At 42.4% G+C, this 27,208-nt stretch overlaps 1 protein-coding gene across 1 annotated transcript in view; it reads left to right on the top strand.

Annotated features, from left to right (window-relative positions):
* LRP1B (LDL receptor related protein 1B) overlaps nucleotides 1-27,208 on the top strand; it is a 3,812,342-nt gene that overhangs the window by 1,837,495 nt on the left and 1,947,639 nt on the right. The window contains exon 22 of the mRNA XM_078683424.1: nucleotides 23,583-23,783. Coding sequence (XP_078539550.1) covers nucleotides 23,583-23,783 — 201 coding nt within the window. The remainder of the gene's footprint in view (nucleotides 1-23,582; nucleotides 23,784-27,208) is intronic.

The following is a 27,208-nucleotide window of genomic DNA, read 5'->3' as shown; positions in this document are numbered from 1 at the left end:
ATTAATAGATGGTCGACTTTACAAAATTGTGGAAACTTAATATATATGTCATAAATATGTCACTATTGTTTTAAGGTTCCATTCACACTGGGGACACTACACACTACAGTTTTTCTTTTCTGTATATATTTGTATAACTATTTGAAATATATAAAATAACGATTATAAATATAAACAAAGGTGTATATGGTCTATTTTCCTCTTGGCATCATCATAACCCTTCCCTATTGCGATTTTGCATACCTTTACCAAAATATATAACTGTACTATTCAGTCGGAGCCATTGTTCCTGTTGCTAATTGATTACCCTGGTTCCTGGTGAGTAGGGTGTCCATTATTCTTGTTCTTTGATACCACAGCAAAGCTTATAGGTCGACTCCTTCTTTTTAGGCTAGAAGGGTGGGCCCAGGAGAATAACATCTCCAGCGGGGAAAGGGTACTGTCGATCAGTGCTTGAATTTAGTACTGATAATAGATAAATATGCGAGAGTAAAGGAAGGGAAGATCTACATGGCAGCAGTGTTCGACTGTGTGGTACATGCCAAGCTATAGGACATAATGGAGGAGATAGGGGTTGAACTACCTATAATTAACTTAATCAGATAGTTATATTAAAATGCCACAGCATGGGTCAGCTATGCCAGAAATGGGGATTGCACCAGCCTATTCAAAAGCACCAGGGGGGTTAAGGCAGGACTGCATCTTTGCCCCATTCCTCTTCTCTATTTATACAAATGGAGTTGGGGATGCCCTCTGGGGGGGCTCACGGGATGTCCCCATGTTTGATGCTCATCAGTTACCCATATTGGCCTATGCGGACAATGCGGTGTTGATTGCAAGAACGGGGTTGGCCCTCCAATGCTTGATAACTGCGTATGTATCCTTCACGGATTCATTAGACCTGAAAGTTAACCAAACCAAGTCTTTTGCTATTATAGCAGGGGCTGGAAAAAGTCATAAAAACCCGTACCTCCACACAGTCCCCAGAAGAATCGAGGTGGTTGATACCTTCCCTTACCTGGGGGTTCTTTTTGAAAAACATTTATCATGGTCACAGTTGGTGGAAGGAAGGATGCTGGGAATGGAGAGAAGTCTCTATGTAATTAAATCTTTTTCTAAAGAACTGGGTGCCAGACCACTGCTTCCGTCAAAGAATATTTATCAGGTCAAGACAAAGAATGCAGCAACTAATGGGGCAGGCGTCTGGGGCACGGTATCGCCCGACTCACTTCAAGCTATTGAAAATATCTTTTTTAAGTCCTTAGTGGGTCTTCCCCCCTCCTCCTCTAACTATATCTTACATATAGAATTGGGCTTGCCCTACATTTCATACTCAATACAGTTAGCCCCGATCCTAATGTGGCACTCGATTTGGCGGAGGGATACAGTGACCCTGACGCAATCCATATTAAGAAATTGTTCAAAACTGGAAAACCACAGAAGGATCAGGTGGCTTAGCTATGTTGAATCAGCATTGAATGATATTGGGCTCCCTGATTTATTCAGGGGCCCATCAGCATGAAGAAAGGTTTCAAAACAAAAGTTAATTAATATGTTTTTATCGAGGGCAGAACACAAGCGGATGGAAAAGAACCAGGACAAACAGGCAGTCCACATTTATGGTTTGAGCCCGCCGTTGATGAAGGAAGGGTACTTTTATTTAGCAGATGTCACAGTGCACAACAGAAATTCATATTATTAAGATTCCGTATGAACATGATACTGCTGATGTTAGGTTATACAGAAAAAACATATAACCACTCAGATTAGATTTTGTGCCCTTGTGACAACCTCTCCACACAAACTGAGTTACACTTAGTTTTGTTTTGCGGGCTCTATGGGAAAGAAAGGGATGACTACTTTGTCCCGATTTTAAAGCGTCAGAATTTTACACAATGTCAGGTTGCACTTTATTTTTTTTTAATGGGCTTGCATAAAAAAAGAGGAAGGAGGGTGTAAATAGTACAGGATTCCTTATGTGGCACATTTGCACAACGCATATTGGTGTTACTTAGACAAAAATAATCCTATAACATTCTAAAGGAAAATTGCTGCTATTGATTTTAATGTAAGATTAATTGGAATTTTATATTGTTTTCTCCCATTTTTATCTGTGCCTGTAAGATCTTATCGTTTGCATCGAATAAAGAACTATTGATTGAGCTAATTTGGTATGATCTGTACAGCTATACCTCAAGTTGGAATTATGACAGTAAATAGTTCATTTCCCTCTTGTGGTCTGGTGTGCATGGTCCTGTATAGGCCACTGAACTACATTCCCAAATTTACTGGCTCTCCTTTTCTGCAATAATCTGTGGCCTTGGCACCTCATATAACCATCTGCTAGTCATTGGAGATTTCAACTTTTCGTACGACAACTGTCCCACAAATTGAAAGAACAAAGAGTAATTTGATTTCATTTCTTTTTTATCTTGCATGCAATGGGTCCAAATACCTTCCCCGAAAGCTGCCCAGTCCCCAACCACTTTGTTGAATCATCAACATGTTCCGCTGGCTGCCGCACACCAGAGATGCACATGTCCTAGTTGTGGTTGTAGATACTACTATGCTGATGAATCTCAGCTCATAATCTGGATTGAGGTTACAGCTCATTCCTACTAGGAATTTCAATCTATCCTAAAGTTGATTTGGACCTGAATGGGCAGTACCTCCCTCAAGCTAAACACTGATAAAACTGAGCTGGCTATTCTCAATCACCTGACAGATCTCTGGGCCAACACCTACTGGCCCAATGAGCTTTGTGCCCCTCCTGTTCCTATGGCCTCTGCCAAAAGCCTTTGCATCGTGGTAGACAATCAACTGTCCATGATCCCCTCGGTCAAGGCAGCCACAGCAAGGTGCTTTGGCCTATTGAAATACATTAGGAGGATCACTCCTCTTTTGTCACCAGTTAAAATCCCTCTGTTTAGGTGACAGAAAGCAGGCAGCAGAAGCTTCTCTGCCCTGGATGCTGTTTTATGGCACTCTCTCCATTGCACAAACAGGCTGGAACCTAACTTCCTGAGGTTCAGAAAGCCTCTGAAGGCCTGGCTGTTTAAGATAGCTTGTAAATAGCCTGACCCCTCTCTTCTCATCTTCCTGGTTCTCGGAGTGCCAAGAATACTTTGGATGCATGTACTCTGTATAGGTTTTCATAACATAACACGACATAAGGTAACATCTATACATTCACACCAAATGACAACAATCAAGCTTTCTGTATAATGATCTAGCTTCCTTCTCTAAAAAGACTCAACAGATGTATACCAAATGACAAAAAGCATGCTTTCCTACTAGATTTGATGACATCACTCATGACATCTGAAATTATATCATTGATGACATCATCAAATGAGTGTTGAACGTTTGCAAAATGGTTTTTACACTGAAAGGTATTTAGTAAACTACACGCAGAGCACATTTTCCATATCTTTTGTATCACTATTCAGTGTACGCTTGGCCTCCTAATGTGGTTTGTGTGTCTGGAAGGAATGAGCTCTCAGTGAAGAGCTGCACTTAGGGAGCAGGTTGTGATTAGTGGGTGCCTGGCTACTTTATGGGATTGGGTTTCTTCAGGGAGTGGGCTCTCTATGAACAGTTGTACAGAGGGTAAATATTGTGAGAATGATTGGCTTGACCAGCTAACATGACTTGGGAGTATGGAGTTATTGTGCTCCCATTAAAAAGTTGTACACACTGCAATGGTTTTGCCAAGTAGGGTTTTGACCACCTGAGGTGGTTTGTACTTATGGAAAGAGTGAGCTCTCTGTGAACAGTTGTGCAGAGGGCAAAGTCTGTGTGTAATATTAGTTTTGCCTCCTAAGGGTGCCTGGGTATCAGGAAGGAGTGTGGTCTCCGTAAAGAGTTCTGCACTGAGTGAAGGCTGTATGTACTAGCAGCTTGGCCATTTAAAGGGTCTTGGGACTCTGGAGGTAGAGTAACCACCATGACCAGTAGTATACAGGCTGAAGGCTTTCTATAGTAGTACTGGTTCACATAAGGAATCTTGGTGTTCTGAAGCAGTGGGAGTAACTATAATCATTATATATATGTACTTATGTGCATGTAATTTATAATTTACATGATTCTGTTCCATTTATTACTTCTTTACATGTGTTAACTGCTTTACTGGTTTATGATGTAAATTGAAGTGCAGTGGTTTGGTTAATCAGAGATGTCATCAATTATGCCATTAAACATTGGAAGAGTGATGTAATATGCAAGATTATAAGCAGTGCATGGTGTGGATGCAGAACCCCTGGCCCCCCACACCCGCCACGACGACCGCCGCCATTACGGCGCCAGCACTCTGCACGCTCTCAACTCCGGACGGAGCCACACCTGCTTCAAGGCCGCCCCGAAATGCACACACGGCCCCTTCACCTGCCCGAACTGTAGCTACACCAGCCTTTAGAGCCGACGAACCACCCGCCAAGAAAGACCCCAACCACCTCCGATGCATACTACTGAACACCCTTTCTGCACGCAAGCATGCCGTCGAGCTCTGGGACATGCTCGACACAACGTCCCCGGACGTCGCATTCCTGACAGAGACCTGGTTTAACGACTCCTCTGCACCCGACATGGCCGTAGCCATCCCAAAAGGCTACAAGATCAACAACAGAGACCGCACCAACGGAGCCGGAGGAGGAATCACCATCGTCCACAAGAACAGCATCAGGGTCTCGACTAGCACCGACTACACGCTCAGCACCGCCGAACACATGCATTTCCAGATCCGCACAGACCCTAACTCCACCCTCAGAGGCACCCTTGTCTACCGACCCCCCGGACCCTGCCCCCAGCTAAGCGACTCCATCGGGAACTTGACCAGCATGCACGCCCTGACCTCCACTGACTACATCCTCCTCGGAGACCTGAACTTTCACCTTGAGAACAATAATGACAATAATGCTGTCCTGATTGCGCGCACCGGTAATGGCCTACAGGCCTTATTGGACCGTTTTGGCTCCTTCATGGAGAACCTTGACTTAAGAGTCAACGCTAAAAAATCACACTCTATGATAGTAGGGCAACAGAGAAATAAGTTTAGATCTAAAATCTTCACCTGTATGGGCGAGGTGGTATCAAGGGTCCAGTCTTTCCTTTTCTGGGGGTCCTTTTTGACGAGAGGGGGTCTTGGGTCCCCCAGATAAAGGCAAAGAGTCTATCTTTGGCCCGTTCGACATCTGCCCTGTTGGGTTTCTCAAAAAGGTTGGGGGCCAGGCCGATGGAAGCTCTTTTAAAGGTATACAACAGCAAGTGTATTCTCATCGCAACTTATGGAGCTGCCTTGTGGGGCTATTTCACTCATGAGAAAATACAAAGGGTAGAAAATGGGCTTATTAGACAACTTTTATCAGTCCCTAAATCCACTCCCACCTTTTCTATCCATGAGGAAGTGGGTTTGCCTTACATTACAGACAAGCTGACACTGGCACCCCTTTTGTTTTGGGCAAAGACATGGCTCAACTTAGAACTAACTCTGAACCATGCAATTCTGGCGGATGTTATTTCCTTGGATCACGCTATGAAAATACCTTGGCTGAATTACCTAAAAGATAGCTTTAAATCCCTAGGTAGACCGGAACTTTTTTTATCCCCATCTAACATCAGGAGAGAAGATGTAAAATGGATTAAGCATCATTTCTTAGAGAGAGTACGATTAAACAGAGAGGAGAAGGAAACAATGAAACCATCAGTAAGAGCATATTCAATGCTAATTACTACCCCCTCCCTGGAACCGTACCTAAAACTCGTCACGACACCTCTCCATAGATTTTTATTAATAAAATTCAGGCTTAATTTGATCCATTATTATTTAGGGTACTACCATTCGTGGGCCAAACCAGAAGACGCCCCCACCCCCCTGTGAGTGCGATACATTTTCTAACCAAGATTCCATGCATTTTATGATGTTCTGTGGGTTCTATACTGCCGCGAGGGAAAAATATTTGATACCTGTATTGAGGGAGGCTGGCTTTATTCAAGTCAGACCCGCATTAATTTACCTCCAGATGCTGGGCAATACTTACGTTACCTTTAGCGTTGCCAGTTTCCTAGCAGAAGCATTTAGAAACAGGAACAAACGAGTACCACTGAACATCCTACTCTAAACATGGCATTGTTTTAATTGATCCCTAATTCTGTATTTTTATATATGATGCATAACAGCCTAATCAAGACTTAGCACTGATTTTGTACATAAATGAATTGTTGATTTTAATTCTGTATGTATTGTTATGTGCCTTTTATGATGTTTTTAAAATCGAATAAAGTGTACTTTGACTGACTGACTGACAATAACTCCACAAGCCATGATCGAAAACCTCGCCAACCTCGGACTGAAGCAACTCGTCACAACACCCACCCACCCTGCTGGCCACAGGCTCAACCCCGTCTTCTCCTCAAGCCAGCACGTCTCCGTCAGCCACACCGCCGAACTCCTCTGGACCGACCACCGCTGCATCCACTTTGCCTTCCAGAAGCCCACCACACACCACCGCACCCAACAGATCCCCTGCCGCTGCTGGAGCAAAATCACCGAAGACCAACTACACGCAAACCTGACTCTCAGCCCACCCACCAAACCCCCCCAACACCGACGATGCTGCCCACAGCCTCAGACGCTGGATCGAGTAGCCTCCAAGCAAACCTGCCGGAAACTAGAGAAGAAATTGCACAGTGAACAAACTCCGGACAGCCACTCAGCACACAAGGACGCCATCCGCAACCACCACCACCTCATCAGGGCGGCCAAGAGGACTTTCTTCAAAGACCACCTCGACAACAATGCACACAATAGCAAGGAGCTCTTCCACATCGTGAAGGAACTCTCCAACCCCCAACTCCAACACCAACGACATCCCGCTGTCGCTCTATGAGGATTTGAATGAGATAGTAATTTTATGTAAGACTACTGACCCAAAAATAATACATTTATAACCGTCTCTAAACGTAATTAGAAGAGACTGGTGAGACCCGTGTAGAACCGGTAACATACCCAGGAAGCCGGGACCCTGCAAAGCGGACCATAAAATAATGTGAGTACATAGTTGTACAAATTCACTGTTGGGCTGTTGTTCTGCCATTGCGCCCAATGACCTGAACAAGGTGAAATATGTTTTACATACAGAGAATAAGGGTGGTAAAAACACGGAGGCCGTGAAATAAGAAAAACATAGGCCATGGTCATACTGTTCCAATAAAAATCTAGAAAGTAAAAATGATTTCTCACTATTTTTGGGTATAAAAAATAATACTGGTGTCACAGTCTGGTGCTTTCTGAAAGAAGAGCTCCTGAAACTTATTTCTCCGAGCTCAGTGTCGGTTTAGGATTCGACTACAATGTCTCCAACCTAGTGAAAGGACCTTATAAGAGCTATGGTGAATGGCACATTCCTGACATCGACCCAGGGGACCTGCGTATGGACTTTCACCCGAAATGACTCGAGTAAACCAACTGGAAAACTCGTCAAAATACATTAAACCGTATTTTTTGATACACAATTATCCAACTGCAATATAGCGTGAGTGTTAACTGCCACATGATGGATTGCTTAGAAGCAGGGTCAATGCCAAGCTTATATGCTATATCAAACCTTAACTTGTGCATCTTTGATGATGCCCCATAGAAGTCATACTGCTCCTATAATTTGGGTTTGCTTCTGGCGCTCTAAAAAGCCACCTACTTGGCAGACATCTAGCAGCACGGCCATGATATAATATTGACAAGGCACATTTGGTTTCCGGGTTGCGGTGTACATTGCGGCATGGCTGCCGGCGCTTCGGGCACTACAAGGCAGTATTGTATAAATAAAATGCCCGCAAGCACACAAGTGCTCGGGGTAAAAAGAGCAGAATACACTGTGACTGAAATCTCCTGTTTATAGTGTAAGTGCTGTATCAGTGTTTTGTTTAAGTTTAGCTCCTGTCATCGGTCACCCGCACTGACACCAAGGGATCAGCCGCGCATCTGTTGAATTTTCAGATTAGGCTCCCCCACTCCCTCTGTCCCTGCTGCCTTCTTTCGGGGTGAATCATTAGAATGTGTTGTTGAAGAAATTATCATTAGTGCTGATTGCTGAATGATTAATTCCGCTGGTGGGTCAGCGGAATTTATTAGTAATTCTGTGATACAAGTGTAACGCAGAATAACTACATTCCTCCAATTCTGCTGGTGGAATAAAAAAATTACGGCCACCTCTACTTGTGACTTTGTCCAGGTCCAGCACGATAAGATACTCTCAGTGGGTGCTTTGCACCTTTTGGCGCTACTTCTACATTATTCTTTAAAATGTACTTTCTCCAGTTCTTCCAACTGGATTTTTGTTGTTTCGGTCTCAAATAATTTGTTAACATTTACTTGTTTCCTTTCTAAATTAGTGTGGAGTTTTTCTTGTGTTGTATTTTCGCTTTATTACTGTTCAAGTGTTGCATAAATACTCTACACATTGCCTCAAAGTTAAGCTTGACTGCTTTTGTGTCAAGTTTTCAGAGAGTAAAGCACAGGTTAATTTAGTGACTTTTTGTGCTTCACCCTCACAAGGAGTGTGGCTGTTGCTTGAGAAGGGCTAACACTCCCTCAACCAACCACCCAATTTCTCACTCCCTTTGTCTCTCACCCATCGCTTGATGGCTCACCTGCAAAACTGGTCCAATATTTCCATCTAGGACTGTATGCAGCAGGAGTTGACTCCTGATGCACATGGCTGACGACTATATACAGAGGGGTATGGGTGACCACAAATTATTAAGTGCAGCGTCTGGCTGCAGGCTGTGCAAGGCAGAAGGATGTGTGCAGTGAGGAGTTTGCCTCCTCCTAAATCTTCCGAAACAGGTACTGGTGAAGGCCAGGCCCCCGCAGACTAAAACAGCTGTGAACATCCTAAAGTTGTGCTCAACGTGGATTGGCTACCCATGGGAGGTTTTATGCATGGCCTGGTCATATGTCAAGACCTACAGACAATCCCCACCGTGCTCTACCATTGCCCTTGCGTAATGGGGGTAGGCCACTTAAGGTAGTTTTAGCAAATGAAATTCAAAGGTTAGGCTGAGGAAGGAAATCAATACTACCCCATTGCACTGGTCATGGTATCATAACATAATGTTGCCAATCAATAACAGTGTGAAGATGCTGTAACGTCGGAGACACTAATATCAAGGTGAGTCCAAAAGCTAGTGAAAACCATCCCTATCCTCATATATACTAGGAAAAAGTGGTGTCTGTAAGGGTTAAGGTGCTTATTCACAGACCTTCCGAGTAAGTGAGTGCTGTATACTCCTAGAAATTCAGTATTATGTCATGTTCAGTCAAGGATAAGACACAACTACACAGAGCGTTGTGAATGAGGCCTGTAGATTGTAAAAAAAAAATGACCTATTATTGTGCAGTCACATAAAGGAGATAAAAACACTCAAATCACAATTGCATTTAAGCCTAACAAACAAAAACTACTCAGCACAAGATCACAAATGTGACACAATAAAACCCCCTGCCATATAATCACAGATATAGCCAGCAAAAAAACAATAGCGCTCAAAACACAACCACAGACTTGAGAAGCAAACTACTCGTAAGAAGGATTCTTTACCTCTTCTTAATATGATGCTGACCTGTGGATAGAACAATTATCATTCAGAACAGTCTATTTCACTCCATTGTTTGTGTGAAGCACAGGTCGTGGTTCAGGCACGTTTTCAAGGAAACATTCTATGGTATAGGAATAGTTCTATATATTTCGTTCACTAGAAAATGTCAAGGACGTATAAGTGAACGAAGAACCTTCTGTTGTTAACCACTGAACAAGCAGGGGACTTTTTCAAATATAAATGCGCTTAAGTTCTATACTCACATGATCAAGAAAAAAACGTAGAAGCGTTGTATGATTGCGTAGGGTATGTATTTGGGACACTTTCGTCAGTGACATACAGTTACACCAAACATCACTGCCATCCTCTTTTAGTCATATCAGTGAAGTGACAAGATTGATCAGCCAATCACGTTTTCAGCCAGCAATATATTGGATTGATATCTGTACCAGGCGTTCTTCCTCCATAGAAGGAATCATATATGTATTCACAGCGGTGCTTATATAGGGCAGACCATGTTGCCTTGTGATCACATCAAAGTACTTTGGGCCTCAATTATGAGGCTGTGCGTCACTTTTACGCTGCCGGTGCGTCACCTTTTGTGATGCACCAGTGGCGTAAAAAATGCGCCTTGTTGCTCCATATTTACAAAGTGACACATCTAGGTATAATGTATGCAAGGGGGGCGTTTTGACGCAAGAAAGGGTCATGGAAGTGACGCAGTGAAATCTATAAGATTTCACTGCGCCATTTCTTGCCCGCTATTGCGTCAAAATCTTACACCTGCCATGAAGCAGGCACTAACAACATGGGACTTGCAATGCAATGCGTCACTTTTGCGCCATACAGATACGTCAGTCTGTAACTCCTTGCGTAATGATTGGTGTCGCAAGGAGGGCGCAATGAAAAGTGACGCATCGTTGTTTGCACGCAGCGATGCGTCACTTTTCATAAATGAGGCCCTTTGTTTATAGAACTACTGTGAGGGAATAGACTGATTTAATGGGGTGCAGTGGCAATATCACAGATGCCCTCTATGATATCTTTTTTTCTCACATATTGTAGAGCGGGTAAAATTCCTGAAAGCAGGGGGGTATACATGAGAGGAAATGGTCAGGAGTGTATCCAATGTGTTTCATTCAGTTGTCTGTCACGGTACTCGGGGAATCTATGAATTGCTGCATCCCCTGGTGCCAATCTTCATTACCGCACAGCTCCGCAGTGACGTATTTAAGTCCTGACATTACTTTTAAACAGCACTTCTTTTTATAGGAGAACGTTGATCTCGAGCCACTTTCATTCTGCCTTTTCCAAGTGTGATAGGTTTTGGTTATCACCTTTCCTCATAGAAATTGGGGTTAGTTGCACAAGCATACAGTTTGTTGAGAATAAATAACGGTTATACTGATATGTTAAATTTTAGGATGATGCACACGTGCAATTAAAAAAAGAAAAGGGCCTTATTTTCAATCCTCTTGCGCTGCCGTTACGTCATGTTGCGTGACCCACCGACGGCGCAACCTGCTGCCGACATTTTACAAGGACACCTAAAGCCACCCTGCGTGACTTTACGTGTGCCTGTAAACATCGCATCTTCTCACGCCTAAAGTGTATTCCAAATTCAACACATTGAATTATGTGATGGAAAACACAAACCTTTACTCGAGGAACACTGCAATTTTCTTTTCACTCCCATTATCGCATCTCAGTAACTAATAGTTGACTGTATGACGTGTGAGAGGTAATAGACAGAGATAGCAGAAACAAGAGGAATAGAAGACGCGGAGTGCTGGGTGATCTGACATGAACAGCTGGTCTAAGAATGGCAGTTGCTCAATATTAATTTTTCGTTTTTTCTATATTGGCATTATAGATGTGAAAATATATTTTGACAAGATTGCTATTTCTGATTTCTCGAGGTCCCCGAAGGGATCGTTGCATCGCCTGTCTGAATGACTACTTGTGCATCGTCACTGTGAATCTTTAACAACTTGTAGAGACTCAGCTGTATGCTGTGTTAGCCAAAAAGAAGGAACTGTTGGATTTTCGTACAGCTGTTTCCTCCAAAGCACAGCATTTGTCACCAGTTAAATTGTATGTTGGGCAATATAATTTCAGCCTTCAGACAAAAAAGTAAAAGCCTTATTTACAAGAAAGGAACGCAGCGCAGTGCCGCAAGCCATTTAGCTGTGCCATGCTGTGATGATTTCAAAGCACGAGGATGCGTTATAGTTACAACAATATGAAGTACCCCAATGCAGGCACCCTCCTGGCACCATGTTGAAAGGGTGCCTGCATTGCGGGGAGGATTGTTTTTGTGCAGGAAAGGACACCTTACAGCACAAAAACAATCTCGAGAGGTGTTTTTCTCATTTTATGCATGTTGCACACATAGAAAGAGGAAAGAAACAATGAGAAAAAAAAGTATTTCCCCTCCCCTGGTTAGGCATAGGATTCTGACACATTCCAAAGTTTACGAAACGTTGTAAATCTGGGAATGAGGAACAATCCATGGTTGTTACCAGGGAACACCCATGCACCCCCCTTTCACGTAAAGTGCTGAGTGAAAAGGGGCCGTATTACATGAAAAGTCATATAGGGTGGCTTTACGTGTCCTTCTAAATATGGAGCACCAAACTGCGCAGCCGGTGCATCAACAAAAGTGATGCACTGGCAGCACAAGGGGCTTGTAAATATGCTCCGAAGTATTGAGATTTTAATGTCTATGGGTGAGCAAAAGAATGATGGATAAAACCCAGATCTCTTGACTGGTGGTGAGTGGTTGAATGGTTTCAGCACTCCTTCCATCATTTTGTTGTGCTTGCTAAGATAATCCTCTTGCCAGGCCCACACCTCCCCTTTTATTACATAAACGTCATTCCTAAGGTAGGCTTTACACACCCCAGAAGGAAGAGTGCAGTGTATGTAAAAATCTGGACATGTATTTTCAAGTTTTACAGGTCCCAGTGGTGAACAGCTCCTAAATCAATTTTTCACTAATGCTGGTTCTATTTCTCCCATAGGATAACTTTAGAGCTGCCTTATTGCATTTAATAAGTGGTAACTTTCAATTAAGAGCAGGTAGGAACATTGAGTTTGGTGTTTAAAGATTTTAATGTAAAGCCTTCTTCAATGGTATGGATTTTAAATCATATTTCTGAAAATGGCATTTTAGAAAGCTGGCAGTTTCTTGTCCTAACCATTTGGCGCCTGCAGCTTGGTTACTGGATCACTTGACTAGCTGTAGCTTGCAACTTGTGTTTGTCTATTGCTCCCAAACAGTGGAACAAATGGCCATAAGTCTTCGCAGGATGGGCCCTCTCTAATTTGATGAGGGGGAAGAACTGTCGCCTACCATAATTGCATATCACAGAGGTTCTGCCTGAGCACTATCACAAAGGGTTTGACATTAGTCCATTATGACCCCAGACAATCAGGGGACAGGGCAGGGAGGCAGGATGTTCCAAAAATCTCTGGGTCAGATCTCTCCAGAACCTTCTTGTACATCTAAGTGGGCACCAGGTATAATTATTTCACCCTCAAAGCAAACTGTTCAGTACACACTTGGACATCTGGAAGACCCAGAAGAATTGATGTTGTGCTTTTCTGCAAGGAGTGCCACTCTGCTACTCTGCTGCCCTCCTGCCAGAGTGAGAAGGACTGAACCTGCATCTTGAACCCAGGACCATCAGAGTGACTCCGAGGCTAGTTGACTGACCTCATGATCAAAGTTATTTAGACAAAACAGTCTCCAACGACTTTGAACCTAGCACCAGGACTCTGCCGGCTGTGAGCCCTACCCTCCCAAGTGGTGCTACCTGTCCTGGACCCTTAGAAGTGGGCCTGAAGATTCTCCGCCAGCCCAGCTGTGGTCCCAGCAGAACCAATGCAGCACGACACATCACCTTCCAAAACTCCGCATCTGGACAGCAGCACAACACATAGCCTCCAAAAACACTGCATCCGAACTGCAGTGCAACACATCCCTGATATAGGTCTTTGCATTGCAAGTTCCTCGTTGTCAGTATCCTCAGTGATGACACATGATGATGTCATTTAAAAAATTTAGGTAGAAGTAGCACCTAAGGGGCCACTGAAAGTATCTTGTGGTGCTGGAATGGGACAAAGTCACTTGTAGGGGAGGGTGTAAGTTTTAACTCTGCTGTCCGAATTGGAGGAATTACTAATACATTCTGCCACTCCTGCCTGTGGTATTATAATTAATCAGCAATCAGCACTACTGATAGTTTCATCAGTGACACATTCTACTGATTCACTCTGAAAGAGGGCGGCAGGAATGGAGGGAGTGAGGAGCCCAAGCTGAAAATTCAACAGATGTCCTGCTGACCCCTGGGTGCCAGCGCAGGTGTCCAATGACAGGAGCTTTACCCTGTGCGCCCGCCGGCACTGTAGTTCTGCAATAATGCCCTGCAGTGCCCCGAAGCACCTGCAGCCATGCCACTGCTCCGGAACTAGCTGATGCTTGATACATCTTTGACGCAGGACTTCCCAGCACAAGCCCCTCATTGATGACATCCTTGATGACAATGCAGGACCTCACATCACAGCCACACAGCATCCTGGAATCGATGCTGTGCGATGCATCTTACTTATATGTCTAGGTGAGAGAGAGACCCCTTTGTGAACCAGGGGAGTAGGGTACTTTAAAAGTAGAAAAAGGAGGTTATCCCTTGGCACTAGCTAGAATGGGGATTTTCTTAGTACCCCAACCTGAGCTATTAGGTTCTTCACATTTGAGTATGTCCACAGGAGATAGTAATTTCAGTGATAGATATAATTTTTTTTATTTTAAAATAACAGACAATATAAATCTTAGTACATGTACAAATGTTAAAACCAGCGACACCGAATGTGTCTACAATAAAAACCTATTACACATTTCTAGACATAATCATCATATTTAAAAAACAAAATTTGTTAAAATACAATTTATGATTACACAGATATCAATTCAGTTTAGAACAGTTTTACAAAAAAGGGGGGAGAGACAAACACAGACATTTACTATTGGTCATTTACGTGTGCACATCTCGGGACCTGGGTTTGTACAAAATCAGAACCTGGACTTTTTTGTTTCTTATTTAGTCTGCAGGTAGATTTTTGGTCTTTCGATTGTGCAAATAGTTGCGTCGACGCGTTTCGATGACTTTTACAGATATGCCGCCATCTTTATCAAGACAATTTTTATCGGTCTCTCCAATATTCTTGGCACTGGTTGGTTGCCGTTGTGATTATCCTTTCCTGTAGGTAAACATAGTATTGTAAGTGTTTTTGGACACTACTTCACATTGTATCAGCCTAATACTATTTATACAGGCCTGACATGATTATATATTTGTCAGTGGGAGTCTGTCCCTTAGACTAAATAAGAAACAAAAAAGTCCAGGTTCTGATTTTGTACAAACCCAGGTCCCGAGATGTGCACACCTAAATGAACAATAGTAAATGTCTGTGTTTGTCTCTCCCCCCTTTTTTGTAAAACTGTTCTAAACTGAATTGATATCTGTGTAATCATAAATTGTATTTTAACAAATTTTGTTTTTTAAATATGATGATTATGTCTAGAAATGTGTAATAGGTTTTTATTGTAGACACATTCGGTGTCGCTGGTTTTAACATTTGTACATGTACTAAGATTTATATTGTCTGTTATTTTAAAATAAAAAAATGTATATCTATCACTGAAATTACTACCTCCTGTGGACATACTCAAATGTGAAGAACCTAATAGCTCAGGTTGGGGTACTAAGAAAATCCCCATTCTAGCTAGTGCCAAGGGATAATCTCGATGCATCTTACTACCAGAGCTTACATTGCCTCAGCTGCAAAACATATCTTTGATGCAGGCCCTGACAACGCTCCGCATCAGGATCTAAGGTACTCTTGTTCAGCTGTCCTAACTTGGTTCCTTTTTTCGGCCCATGCTTCATCATGTTCAGCCTGATTTTGTGACTTTGTCCTGGCCCGTGCGATCGGAAAACCACACTTGGCGCTTTGTGCTTTTTGTCGCTATTTTACCTTCCAGCTTTAACATTTCTACTGATTGGATTTTTGTTGTTAAATAATTTCATTAATTGTACTCTATTTTCTCTGTATTTGTGTAGGATTTTTCATGTGCTTTATTTAACTTTATGACTGTGTGAATTGCTGCATAAATACTACCCTCTTGTAGCTTGGCACAGAGCAGTCAGGCTTTGTTAAGAGGCAATGCGTAACGTATTTGTGAAACACTTCAAACAGTAAAACAGTGAAAACCCAACACAAAAATATACTACACCTGGTTAGAAAAAGAAAGCCTAATTTAATAAACAAAACAAGACCAAAATGACAAAAATCCAATTAGTTGAACTAAAGCTATGAACTTTTAAAGATTTAACTGAAATGTAGTGCTCAAAAGCATAAAGTGACAACCAGGGCTATCTGGGCACGCTAGACTAGGACAAACGCAAATGTTCACGTGGACTGCGATGGAGCGTGGGCTGAATACAGGGAGTAGCCTTTGCCAGCTGAAACAGTACCTTGGTTCACGGTTGTGTCCACGTCGAGGACAAGATACAACAAGAGGAGGAGGCAATGCATCACCATGAATCCCTTCGGATGTAGGCTATGCACTGGGTCTCATCCACACAAGTCAGAGATGCATCGTCGTCAAACCCCAAGTTGTAGGTGGTGTGTCGTCGTCAAGCCATGAAATTCGAAGATGTGTAGAGTACTGAAGGTAATGCGCCACGCAGTCGGTGATGCAATGTCTTCGGTCCTTGCGGAAGAGGCAATGCTTTTGGCGTCAAGGGAGATGCACCAGTTTCGAGCCACACAATGACAGCGATGTCTAAGTTTAGGAAGTTGCAGCACATTATACCCACTTCCAAGAGCCCTGGACTGGATTTGCACCACTTGGAAAGACAAGATGCTCAGATGACAGAGTCCAGGTGCTCTGGATGAATGGATTGAAGCCTTTGATGTCCCTGGCTTCCAACAGGAGGTAGACCAGCAAGCCCTTGGAGTAACTTTGTTTCTGAGTTGTAGATATGCAGGTCCAGTCCTTCTCACTCCCAGGCAAGGAGGGCAGCAGGCAGCTTGTCAGCACAGCACAGCAGGAGTCCAGCAGAGTGATAGTGTTTTCAGCAGACCAGCAGTCCTTTTTCCTAGAAGAATATCTTCAGGTCCAGAAGTGTACTCAGTTGATATTGTAAAGGGCCTAGTACTTATACATTGTTGTGTCTTTGAAGTAGGGGATATTTTAAAGAGAGGCCTTTGAAATGCCCTTCGTGCTCTGGCTCCAGACTGACTACAGGGGGTATGAAGTCCGTTGTACAGGAACGGGACACCGGCACTCCCTCCCATCCCACTCAGGATGGCTAATCAGGATGGGATGGCCGGTCAGTTTCACTTAAGCTCCCTTTGTGTGTGGGTGTCTAGAAGAAATGTACAAAGCCCAGCTGTCACCCCCAGACATGAATTCTGAGACAGGCAGAAGGCACCAAATAGCTAAAGCAAGAAAATGCCAACTTTCTCAAAGTGGCATTTTCAGAATTAAAATGTAAATCTAACTTCACCATAAGTTAGGATTTAAAATTGTGATTCCAGAGACACTAAACATGGGAGTCCCATCTCTTCCCAATTGGAAATTACACCTATAAGATGTAATAAGGTAATCACAATGTTAACCTATAGGAGATATAGGCCCTGCAGAAGAGAAACATGAATTTAAGAGTTTTTCACTACCAGGACATGTAAAACTTAAAGTGCATGTCCTACTTTTGAAATATACTGCACCCTGCCTTTGGACTGTCCAGAGCCTTCCTTAGTGGTGACATATGTATTAAAAAGGAAGGTTTGGGCCTGGCAAAAGGGTTAACTTGTCAGGACAGCATGGCAGTTTAAAACTGCACACACAGGCTCTGCAATGGCATGAGTGAGACATGTTTAAAGGGGTACTAAAGTGGGTGGCACTATCAGTGCTGCAGTGCCACCATAAGCATTTAATTTACAGGGCTTAGGACACATGTAGCGTCTTTTACTAGAGACATATAAATACATTAAATATGCCAATTGTGGAATGCCAATGTTACCATGTTTAAAGCATACAGCCCATGTACTTTAGCACTGGCACTAGCAAAAGGTTTGGTGGTGACCCTGCAAAAAGGGCCATTTCCAACTCTTCTGAATGTGTCCTCATGGATATGGTCAACATCAGCTTGCATCAAGGCTTAGAACGTATCAGCAATTGGGACCTATGACTGCGAGACATATGTTCATCATGGGAGTAAACCTATCATAACATTTAGAAAGTAGACATTGATTGCTGGATCTTGACGTATTAGGTGACATATCAATGTTTATCTTTCAAGCAGATGTTTATTCCATGGCAGAAATATTCATAAATAAAATATGCAGTATTGAATGGAAGCAGTAGTGTTGCTGGCTGTCAATATTGTGGCCTGAAATTCTCTGCCGTATGCTGCGATGCCGTAGTCCCATGACCGGATGTTCACTGCCACATGTGACTTTATCAAGAAAAATTATGTTTTTTTGTTGGAAATGGAGATAGTTGACAAAGACAAATTGGAGTTTACTGCAAAGTTGTTGAATAAAACTTTGAAATTTGATGATTCGACACATCAATTTATTTAGTTATACATAGCTGCTTGAAGAATTAACCATGAAGCTGTTTTTGCTTGCTGACAAAGACTCTTAGTTGTTGTTTTACCGTTGTTTAATTTTTCAGAAAAGGCTTCCTTATACTGATTTGTTGTGCTGGTAGTGCAGAGTATGTGAAATTGTTGAGATAGGGCAGGATATCTCATCTCTAAAAATTGGGCTTCTGGTTGGCAGAGGAATGCATCCTATCCAAGCAGGAACCACAATCATAGTCAGAGTAAGTCATATACACCCTAAAAGATAACCTGAGCTCACCCTCTGGTAGCTTGGCACAGAGAACTCAGGCTTTTCTAAAGATGCAATGTATGAATAATTTTACAACACACAATACCACAATGAAAACACCACAAAAAGACTCCACACATGTTTGGAAAAATAGACAATAATTGTATAAATAAATCCAGACCAAAACAATACAAATCTAATTTGTAGAAATCAAGATATGCATTTTTAAAGAATAAAATGTTTCTTAGTGCTTAGAAGCAATAAGCGCTTCAGAGAGTTATCTGGTCACGCAGGACTGGGGCAAAGTAAAAAGTTTAGGCTGACCACAATGCAGTGCAGGCCCGGGACAGGAGCCACATAGGCTGGGAAACAAAGTACCTTGATTCTGGTCGCAACAGTGAAGTGCAGGGTGCAGATGAACAATGTCGGCCCCCTCAGACGGGGTAATTTATCTCCATGCAGTGATGGCTATGTGTTGGTTCTGAAGATGGAGCTCTGAAGCAAAGAGATGTTGGTTCTGAGTGCAATACACCGGGTTTTGGGCGCAGTCAATGGCATGCTTCAATCTTGCCATACTGCTGCTGCGGCGATCCATGGTTCCAATGCATCAGTTTCTGGAGGCGAAGTGCTAGTTCCAATGTAATGCAACAATTCTGCTCCCACAACAGGGTCGATGTACCGGTTTCTCTACACGCAGACAGGACATGCGTTAATTTCTCTGGTGCAGGTATCTGGGTCCACTTCCAATGAAACAGGCACAGGAGCAGGGGTAGAGACATTGATTGCCCTGAGTCTCAAGCAACAGGAGACAAGACAACAAGCCCTTGGAGATTACTTTGGTTGAAAGGCAGATTACATTTTTCTCTCAGCAGCTTCAGAGACCAGCAGGTAACAGGGCAGCAGAGCAGTAAAAGCAGGCCTTCCATATCAGCAGTCCAGTAGAGTGACAATCCTTGTAGCAGCACAGCAGTCCTTCTGACAGAGGTTCTTTACAGGTCCCGAAGTGTCTGGTTTGGTGGGGTCAGAGGCCCATGTGATCATACCCAGTTGTGCCTTTGAAGGGTGGGTGACTACAAAGAAGGGTCATGGAAATGCACAAAAGGTATTTCTACCCAGCAAAGGCTTCAGACTGTCTGTAGGGAGTAACCAACCCTTTGTGTGGGGACAGGACACTGCCTAATCAGGTGCAAGTGTCAGCTCCTCCCTCCCATCCTGCCCAAAATGAGCCATCAGGATGCAGATAGTCACTCGGACACATCTATTCTCCCTTTGTGTGTGGCTGTCTAGAAGGAAAGCACAAAGTCAAGCTGTCACCCACCCAGACGTTTACTAAAGATGGGCTGCAGACACACAGAGATTTCAGAGCAGGGAAATGCCAACTTTCTAAAAGTCGTGTAGTGTAACAGCTGCCGTGCACTCAGTTTAGTGCATTTGAGATTGTATACAGGATTCCATTTCGAGAGGCACTGTATTCGTCCAACTCCAACATTACTAGTAATCTGAGAGCAACGGCTGAAACTTTGGGATGTGTGAAGGTACATGATATATTACTACAGTTAGTGAGCACTATATATAAGTGGAATCTACTACAACTAGGTCAGTATGAATTAATACTAACTACACTAGCACCGACTGTTATTCGGTTCACTGAAAAGGTGGCGTGGTTACTTTTTTCTTTTCTTCTTTTTTCTGTATCCACCAAAAATGATTCCTATATTAACTCCACAAGGTTGATTACATCAGTTACCGAGTCGCTTCAAAACCAGCTTTATTCTCAGGTTTTATCATTTACTTTGTTTCCTCCTTCCAAACACTGAGAGGCTAATTAGCATTATTTTAAAATGAGAAGTTATATTTGTTAATTCATTGTGCATATGTTTGTTGTATATTTCCCCAGAAGAAGGGCGTATGACACACCCTAAATGCATTGGGAACAGATATCTTCAAGTTTATTAAGACAGTATAATGTACATTGAAGCTGTACATCATTTATGAATCGTGCTTTTGAATACAAGAAGCATTGAACTACGTTGGATGGAATTAAAACTTAATTCTGATTTTCTGGATTTATTGATTTTTTTTGATCTGTGTTTATATTGATTACTTTCCAGAAGTTTTCAACATTGTATTACAATTGCAGTATAATTTGAAACACACTCAGTGTTGAGTGTTAGTAGGTAGTGCACACTTTGTCTAGGACCGTCAGGCCCTAGTCTAACTCTTCTTCTTAAAAGTCGCATTTTTCAAATAATAATGTTAAATCTCACTTTACCAGTAAAGCAAAATTATCATTAGCAGTCTAAAGATATAAAACATTACATAGCCACTCCTTCTCAATCAGGAATTACAGCTTAAAAGTGTATTAAGGAATTACCAATAATAACCTATGAGAGGAGTAGGCCTCACAGTACTAAAAAACAAATTTGTGTTTTTATCACTGCTACCGCATTCAAAACTTAAAAGTATATGTACTACCTTTTAGTTACACAGCACCCTTCCCTGTGGGCTACCTAGAGCATTGCTTTGGGGTGACCTTTATGTAATAAAAGGGGAGTTTAAGGTTTGGCAAGGGGTTTGAAAGGGCAAGCTGAAATGGCACTAAACTGCATACACAGGCACAGCAGTCGCAGGCTTGAGACATGTTTGAAGGGCTACTTGTCGCGTGGCACAATCAGTGCTGCAGGCCCACTAGTAGCCTTTAATTTACAGACCCTGGGTATATGGTATATCACTCTACAAGGAACTGGCAAGTAAATTAAATATACCAGGTGTATATAAACCAATCTTACCATGTTTTTGGGGAAGCAACTGCACGTTAGCACGGGTCAGCAGTGTTAAAGAGCTCAGAGTCCTAAATCCAACAAAAGGAATCAGCAAAAAGAGGAGAAGGAAGGCAAAAGGTTTGGGTTGAACCTTCAGAAAGGGCCATTTTCCAAAAGAGGCACACCTAATTTGTGTCGAGTATGTCTGGTTCAAATTCACCACAGCAGGGCTCTTGTTATCAAAATGAATGGCAGTGAAAAGTTAATCACAGTTCATTGCTATTTAAGTCTTTATGCTCTTCTTTTATTTTTCAGTTTATTATGTAATTTCACTTAACCCCTTTTTCCTTATTACATTTCATCATAATATGTTCTTGGAATAAATATGTTTTCACCAATATCATGCAGCTCACAGCAAATATTTGGACATATTACAAAGTTTAATTAAATTAGGCTCCCAATGCTTTTGCATTTAGGGTGATTTTTCTACTATTGAATTTAGGTTGGCTTTCGATTCGAGTTTCTTCCATAGCAAGAATTCTGGAATGTTTTTTATACGATAATGGAGACTTTCCAGCATTCCTAGAAGCAACATTTAAAAGGCTAATCTCAATTGGCAACAAAAAGCCATGTTTTGTATTTCCCAGTCTGGAAATACAAACAAGATACAGTCTTTATTATTGCTGAAGTGTATGAACGGCATTTCCACATTAACAGTTTCATAAACCGAGAAACATTTTTTAATAGACAACAGGGGTATGCCTAATTGGATTACTTGCAAATCAAAAGCTAATCGTCAAATTGCCCTGACAACTATGTTTATCCAGAATAGGCCTACAATTGTTCGTGTTTCACCATCTCAATCAAACTATTAACAATTATAGTCAGAAAAACATTACAGTCGGGAATGAAACATGGAGTACAAGGGTATTGACTGTATACATATGTTGGTCTTTTTTATCCTTATTGTCTACACTACAATAGTGCCTTTGCATATGTCATTACGTGGTTGGTCTTAACATAGTGGTGTTGCAGAGGAGCAGCGCTGTGCTTTAAATGGGCAGGTAGTTTTCAGTACTGAGTGCCTGCACTTCTTTAATTTACAAGGGAGAGTGCCTGCACTTCTCAGCACTGCTGCAATATATTTAAAGGGAGAGTCTTGGCACTTCTCAAGAGCTAACAAGTATTCTAAATAGTGAATGCCAGCACTTCTAAATTTCAATGTAATGCACTAGTAGTAGGGAATTAATTTCAGTGTTATTGAACAACACAGCCATGTGAAATAATGTCTGAAATAACATTCTGGGAATAAACAAAATACATCCACTTCGTTGTATTGTCTAGTGAAATAAAATCTATCCCGTACATAACTTGACATTCTTCTTTAGTGAGGCATATCGAATAAAATAATACGTAGGCTTTAACAGGTGTTGCTTCACTGGAGAAAACCAATGATGGAAGTTTCATGGTTATTTAAAGATCTGTAAGTAGTCTTTTCGTGACTGAGTCAACATCCTTTGGTATGCAAACCAGGGCACAGATTTACAAAGCCCTTGCATTTGCTTTGCATCGCACAAGGCAATGCAAAGGATTCAGTGATATTTACTAAGTCATGCAAAGCCACATTGTACAGCTCTGCATAAACCTGGAGTAATGCAAGACAGCTCAAGTCACGGCCTTGCGTTACTCTGCCCTGGGCGGCGTTCCATGGGTGGAGCGTGGGTGAACCCTCTCATCCACCCATTGATTTCAGAGCATTCCCAGGTTTAGTAAAACTAGGAATGCATCAAAATACTAAGCTTTCCAAGGTGAGGCATAATAAGGAGAAATATGCCCTGCAGAACACATAGAAAGAGAAAACATTCACATCAGTATTGCCAACACATTTCGTCTCCTTTCACAAGATTTCTTCAGGGCTTGATTTTATAGATGTATTGTTTGATATCACACAACCATTGACTTGTATTTACAAGGTACCTTAGTTGTTGTAAGCTCAATCTTTGGCTTAAGAATAGGAAATGTAAACAATCAGATGTTAGTATCCTGCATGGACCAGGTCGTCCTTTAATCTGATTCAGTTTGCGGTGTACGTCCACCATCTCCTAACCCAGAGATGGTGGACATAAACCGCAAACTGAATGTTCCAGAGCAGTGATAGAGTAGGAATGCTCCATGTCTTAGTAGATGTGGAGCATTTCTGCCCTCTCCTGTCATGCAATGCAGTGAGCAGTGGTCTTGCTTAGACTTTTTCATACAACTACCCCTAGGTGTACCTATGTTTCAGGACAATATATAATGTATTGTCATTTTTGTATTCCACAGGGCGGTGCATCAGCAAAGCTTGGGTTTGCGATGGAGATGTTGATTGTGAGGACCGCTCGGATGAGGATAACTGTGAAGGTTTTACGTGTGGGCCACCGAAGTACCCTTGTGCTAATGATAGCTCCATCTGCCTGCAACCCGAGAATCTCTGCAATGGAAAAGATGACTGCCCCGATGGATCAGATGAAGGAGTCATTTGTGGTATTTCACTTTCAAAAATACTATTAACTTATTTCCTGAGATTTCTAAATTGCAGTTGCCTTCAATCTGCATTGAGTTTCTTAAGTGAGCACATTTCAAGTATTAACTTTGATTTGATCAGTAGGAAACTCCATCGTCAATTGGCCGGTAAATTCACAGATAGTTCTGACAATCTATTTAGTTTTTAATTGCACCTTACGCCCTGCATCAGTAGTACTTTTGCACAGATGGTTTGAAATTGTCTTGGTAGATTAAGCTTAATATGAAATTTAAACAAGTTTCTCAGTAAACACTGAAGCAAAATGTAAGTAGCGTGCTGTTAAGAAAAAGGCGCCAGATGAAGTGCTGTGTTTCATCAAGTGGCTGTAGTTCTTTTACTTTCAGTTGGTGTGAAGTGGTAAATTGAATTTCCTCATGAGTGAACATGCAAATAAACAAATGATCCCTGAAACACCTGATTCTCAAGGAACAAGAAACTACTGCAAACCATAAGTTTGAAATATCCTTTCAAAGTGTTCCAGAGAGTCTAACTGATCATGGTTCTGTTATGTGTGAATTCCTATTTCTATGCTACTTGTAACTATCTACTGAAGTGATTTTATTGGCTGTGAAAGCATCCAACATCAGTCAATGTTCTAAGCACCAGCCTTCCATATATATCCATTTGCTTGGCAACGGTTGTCCCTCATGCCCTAGAGGAAACAAGTTCACCAAGCAATTCACATTCACAGTCCATGAAACTGACATAGTCACCTAACAGAAGTACAAGTACATTCACTCTTGTGGCAACACATCATCTAAAAATGGAATTTTCAAGGCACCTGTACCAATGAGAGCAAGAATGCTATGCTCTTTAAATCGCGGTGTCAGGATGTTTATGCACTTTGGCACAACAAAAATATACTGCAAACTGTGTTTTCCCTGTGTTTACAAAGAAATTATTCCTTTAATAGAATGTATGTATTGATGTTCCTCCTCTTTACCAGAGCCTTTCTATCAGGAATATAGCCCAGATGTCACACAGTTCTCTTATGTACAAACACTGATCGCAAGGGATGATGGCCAAATCAGCTGATCCAGAAATGGAGGCAGAGTGGAGAGGCACATAAGGTTTCTATTGTTACAAAGTCATTACTGATCCACACAACCATTCTTATTTATATACTTAAATGTGTTGCACCTTGATTTGTTATTATAGTGCAGCATTTCCAGTAAAACCAGTAGAAATATTTGGCCCCATTCACAAAGGTAAATTTGGTGACAAGCTAAATTTAGTTTAACACTTACTTAACCCAGCTAGGATTTCACAAAAGCATTCGTGTTAGGCATATACTCATTTAATTGTGTGAAGATCTCCATCACAAATGCAGAGTTCTTCGCACCAGTAAATCTCACCCAAGGGGTGGCAAGTCTGTGTTTCCAGGAGTGGTTAGCCGAGAGGTGACCCTTGCATTAGAATGGATGAGCGCCGCCCCCCGCCACCAACAGCAAATAAACCGATATTAAAACGAGTTTTAAACCTGTTTTATTATTATTTTATTTCAAACCCACCGACCCTCCCCCTGGACTCTGACGAGTCTTGGAAGTGGGTCCAGGGGATGACACTGCTCGTGGGGGAGTGGTGGGCACTCCCTTCACTGCGCATGAGGTGTGTGGCTGGCCGTCTCAGGCCAGCCAAACCCTTATGCGCAGTGAAGCTCCCTCCTGCCCCAGCTGTATTGCTGGGGCTGGAGAGAGCAGGCACAGGCTCCTAGTCTGCCTGGGAGCGCAAGTTGCCAGCACTCGGGCCAATCCTGAAGCTGCTCTTATGCGAGAGCAGCTTCAGGATTGGCCGTGGGGCAGGCTGGGAGCCTGTGCCCTGGGCCAGAAGCAGGAACAGCACGATTCGGGGAGACGGTAGTGGCAGCGGTGAACACTCCCCACCTCCCTCCTCTGGCCGGTTTGCCATCCCACTTTACCACTACTGAGTTAGCCCTGAAAGTCTGTGAACACTTACAGGCATGGGTGTATATCAGCATTCATAAATTCCTCTCATTCCAATTACCACCCTGGAAAGTGTTGGAGATTGACTCCAGACACATATTCACAACACCTCTTTCAGGGCAGGAAAGACAACAGATCACCCCAGATTCTCTAGAGTATAAGGGAAGAGGTGTCTCCACAGCGGAAAATATATTACATATGCCCGAAAAATATTTGTGCATCTGTACAGGGGATCTTATTCACCCTGCGTGGGTGGAGTTCTCCACAATGGATAACTCAGATGACTTTCCCGGGAATTCAAATGGAAACCTGTGCCTGGTGTCCATGCGCATTCCTGTGAATATGTGTAAATTAAAGATAGCTGGAAATGTACAAGTGCACCCATATGCCTTTCATTTCGATTTTGTCAATGTTACTAGCACACAGTAACTGCTCTTACATACATCTGTGATATGAATGGTGTATCTCCTGCGAATCATTTTGGGTGGATCTTTCTCTGAAACTTTACATTTATACTGTGTAATAAGAAAATAGAAAAATGCCTCTATTCTGCCTTGTTTTTTCTTGGAGTGCACTGCTGTAGTTCAACAGGGCTGAAGGTATGGTTCTCGACTTCTGAAAAATATTCAGATTTAAAACAAGCTTCCACAATGTGCATTTAAACACGGTCGGCAGAGACCTTGTAGGCTACATATTTCTATTGTATTTCCTGAACACTGGTTGCACATGTTTACCTACAAAACCGTTTCTGGTAAACTTTCGCCTCTGAGGGAGAAGGATAGCAATTATTTCCCTGGGGGGTTGCCGAACAAATGTCCCCTGCACAGCAGCCGTGACCATTCCAGGTTTGTATTTTTGTAGCACTCTGAGCAGTTCAGCTGATGTCGGGCTGCTGTGATATGAAACTGCGACAGGTGCTACGCTTAGGATTACTTTTGGGACCATACATTGTACGATTCTACATCTACAGAGATGTCGTTTTGTTTCCACATGCTGTGCTGCATTTGACCTGAAATACCTATTCCCTGGTGACAATCTGAACACTGATCGTACTTCAGGGAAGTCATTTAACGGTGTCCTGTCCTGTGAAGGAAAATAGAGGCCCTCGACCTCCCGCCAGTGTGCGGCTCAACAGGGAGCAAATCTGAGAAATGTGCTTGTTGTGAGGTCTGTGGCATATTATGAACGCTGTAGATGGGAGCTCTGCTTTGAGACCATTGGTTAACCTTTGAAAGAAAAATACACACAGAAAAATAGCAGGATCCTAGTCATGCCTTGACTCAAAAACCATTAGATAACTGGGAAAAAAGCACATCCTTGTTTTGTGCCTTCCCTTACCTTGCAAAAAGTGGACATGTTTAATAAAGCACTAACACCAACATTTAACTACAGAAAACAAAACCCGACACATTGCACTGCACAAAATAAAGGCACTTCCTGCT

Source organism: Lissotriton helveticus, chromosome 3_1, assembly GCF_964261635.1.
Source record: "Lissotriton helveticus chromosome 3_1, aLisHel1.1, whole genome shotgun sequence".
Taxonomy (NCBI): domain Eukaryota; kingdom Metazoa; phylum Chordata; class Amphibia; order Caudata; family Salamandridae; genus Lissotriton; species Lissotriton helveticus.
The sequence above is the reverse complement of the archived record's forward strand: the minus strand, read 5'-3'. Positions and strand labels throughout refer to the sequence as shown.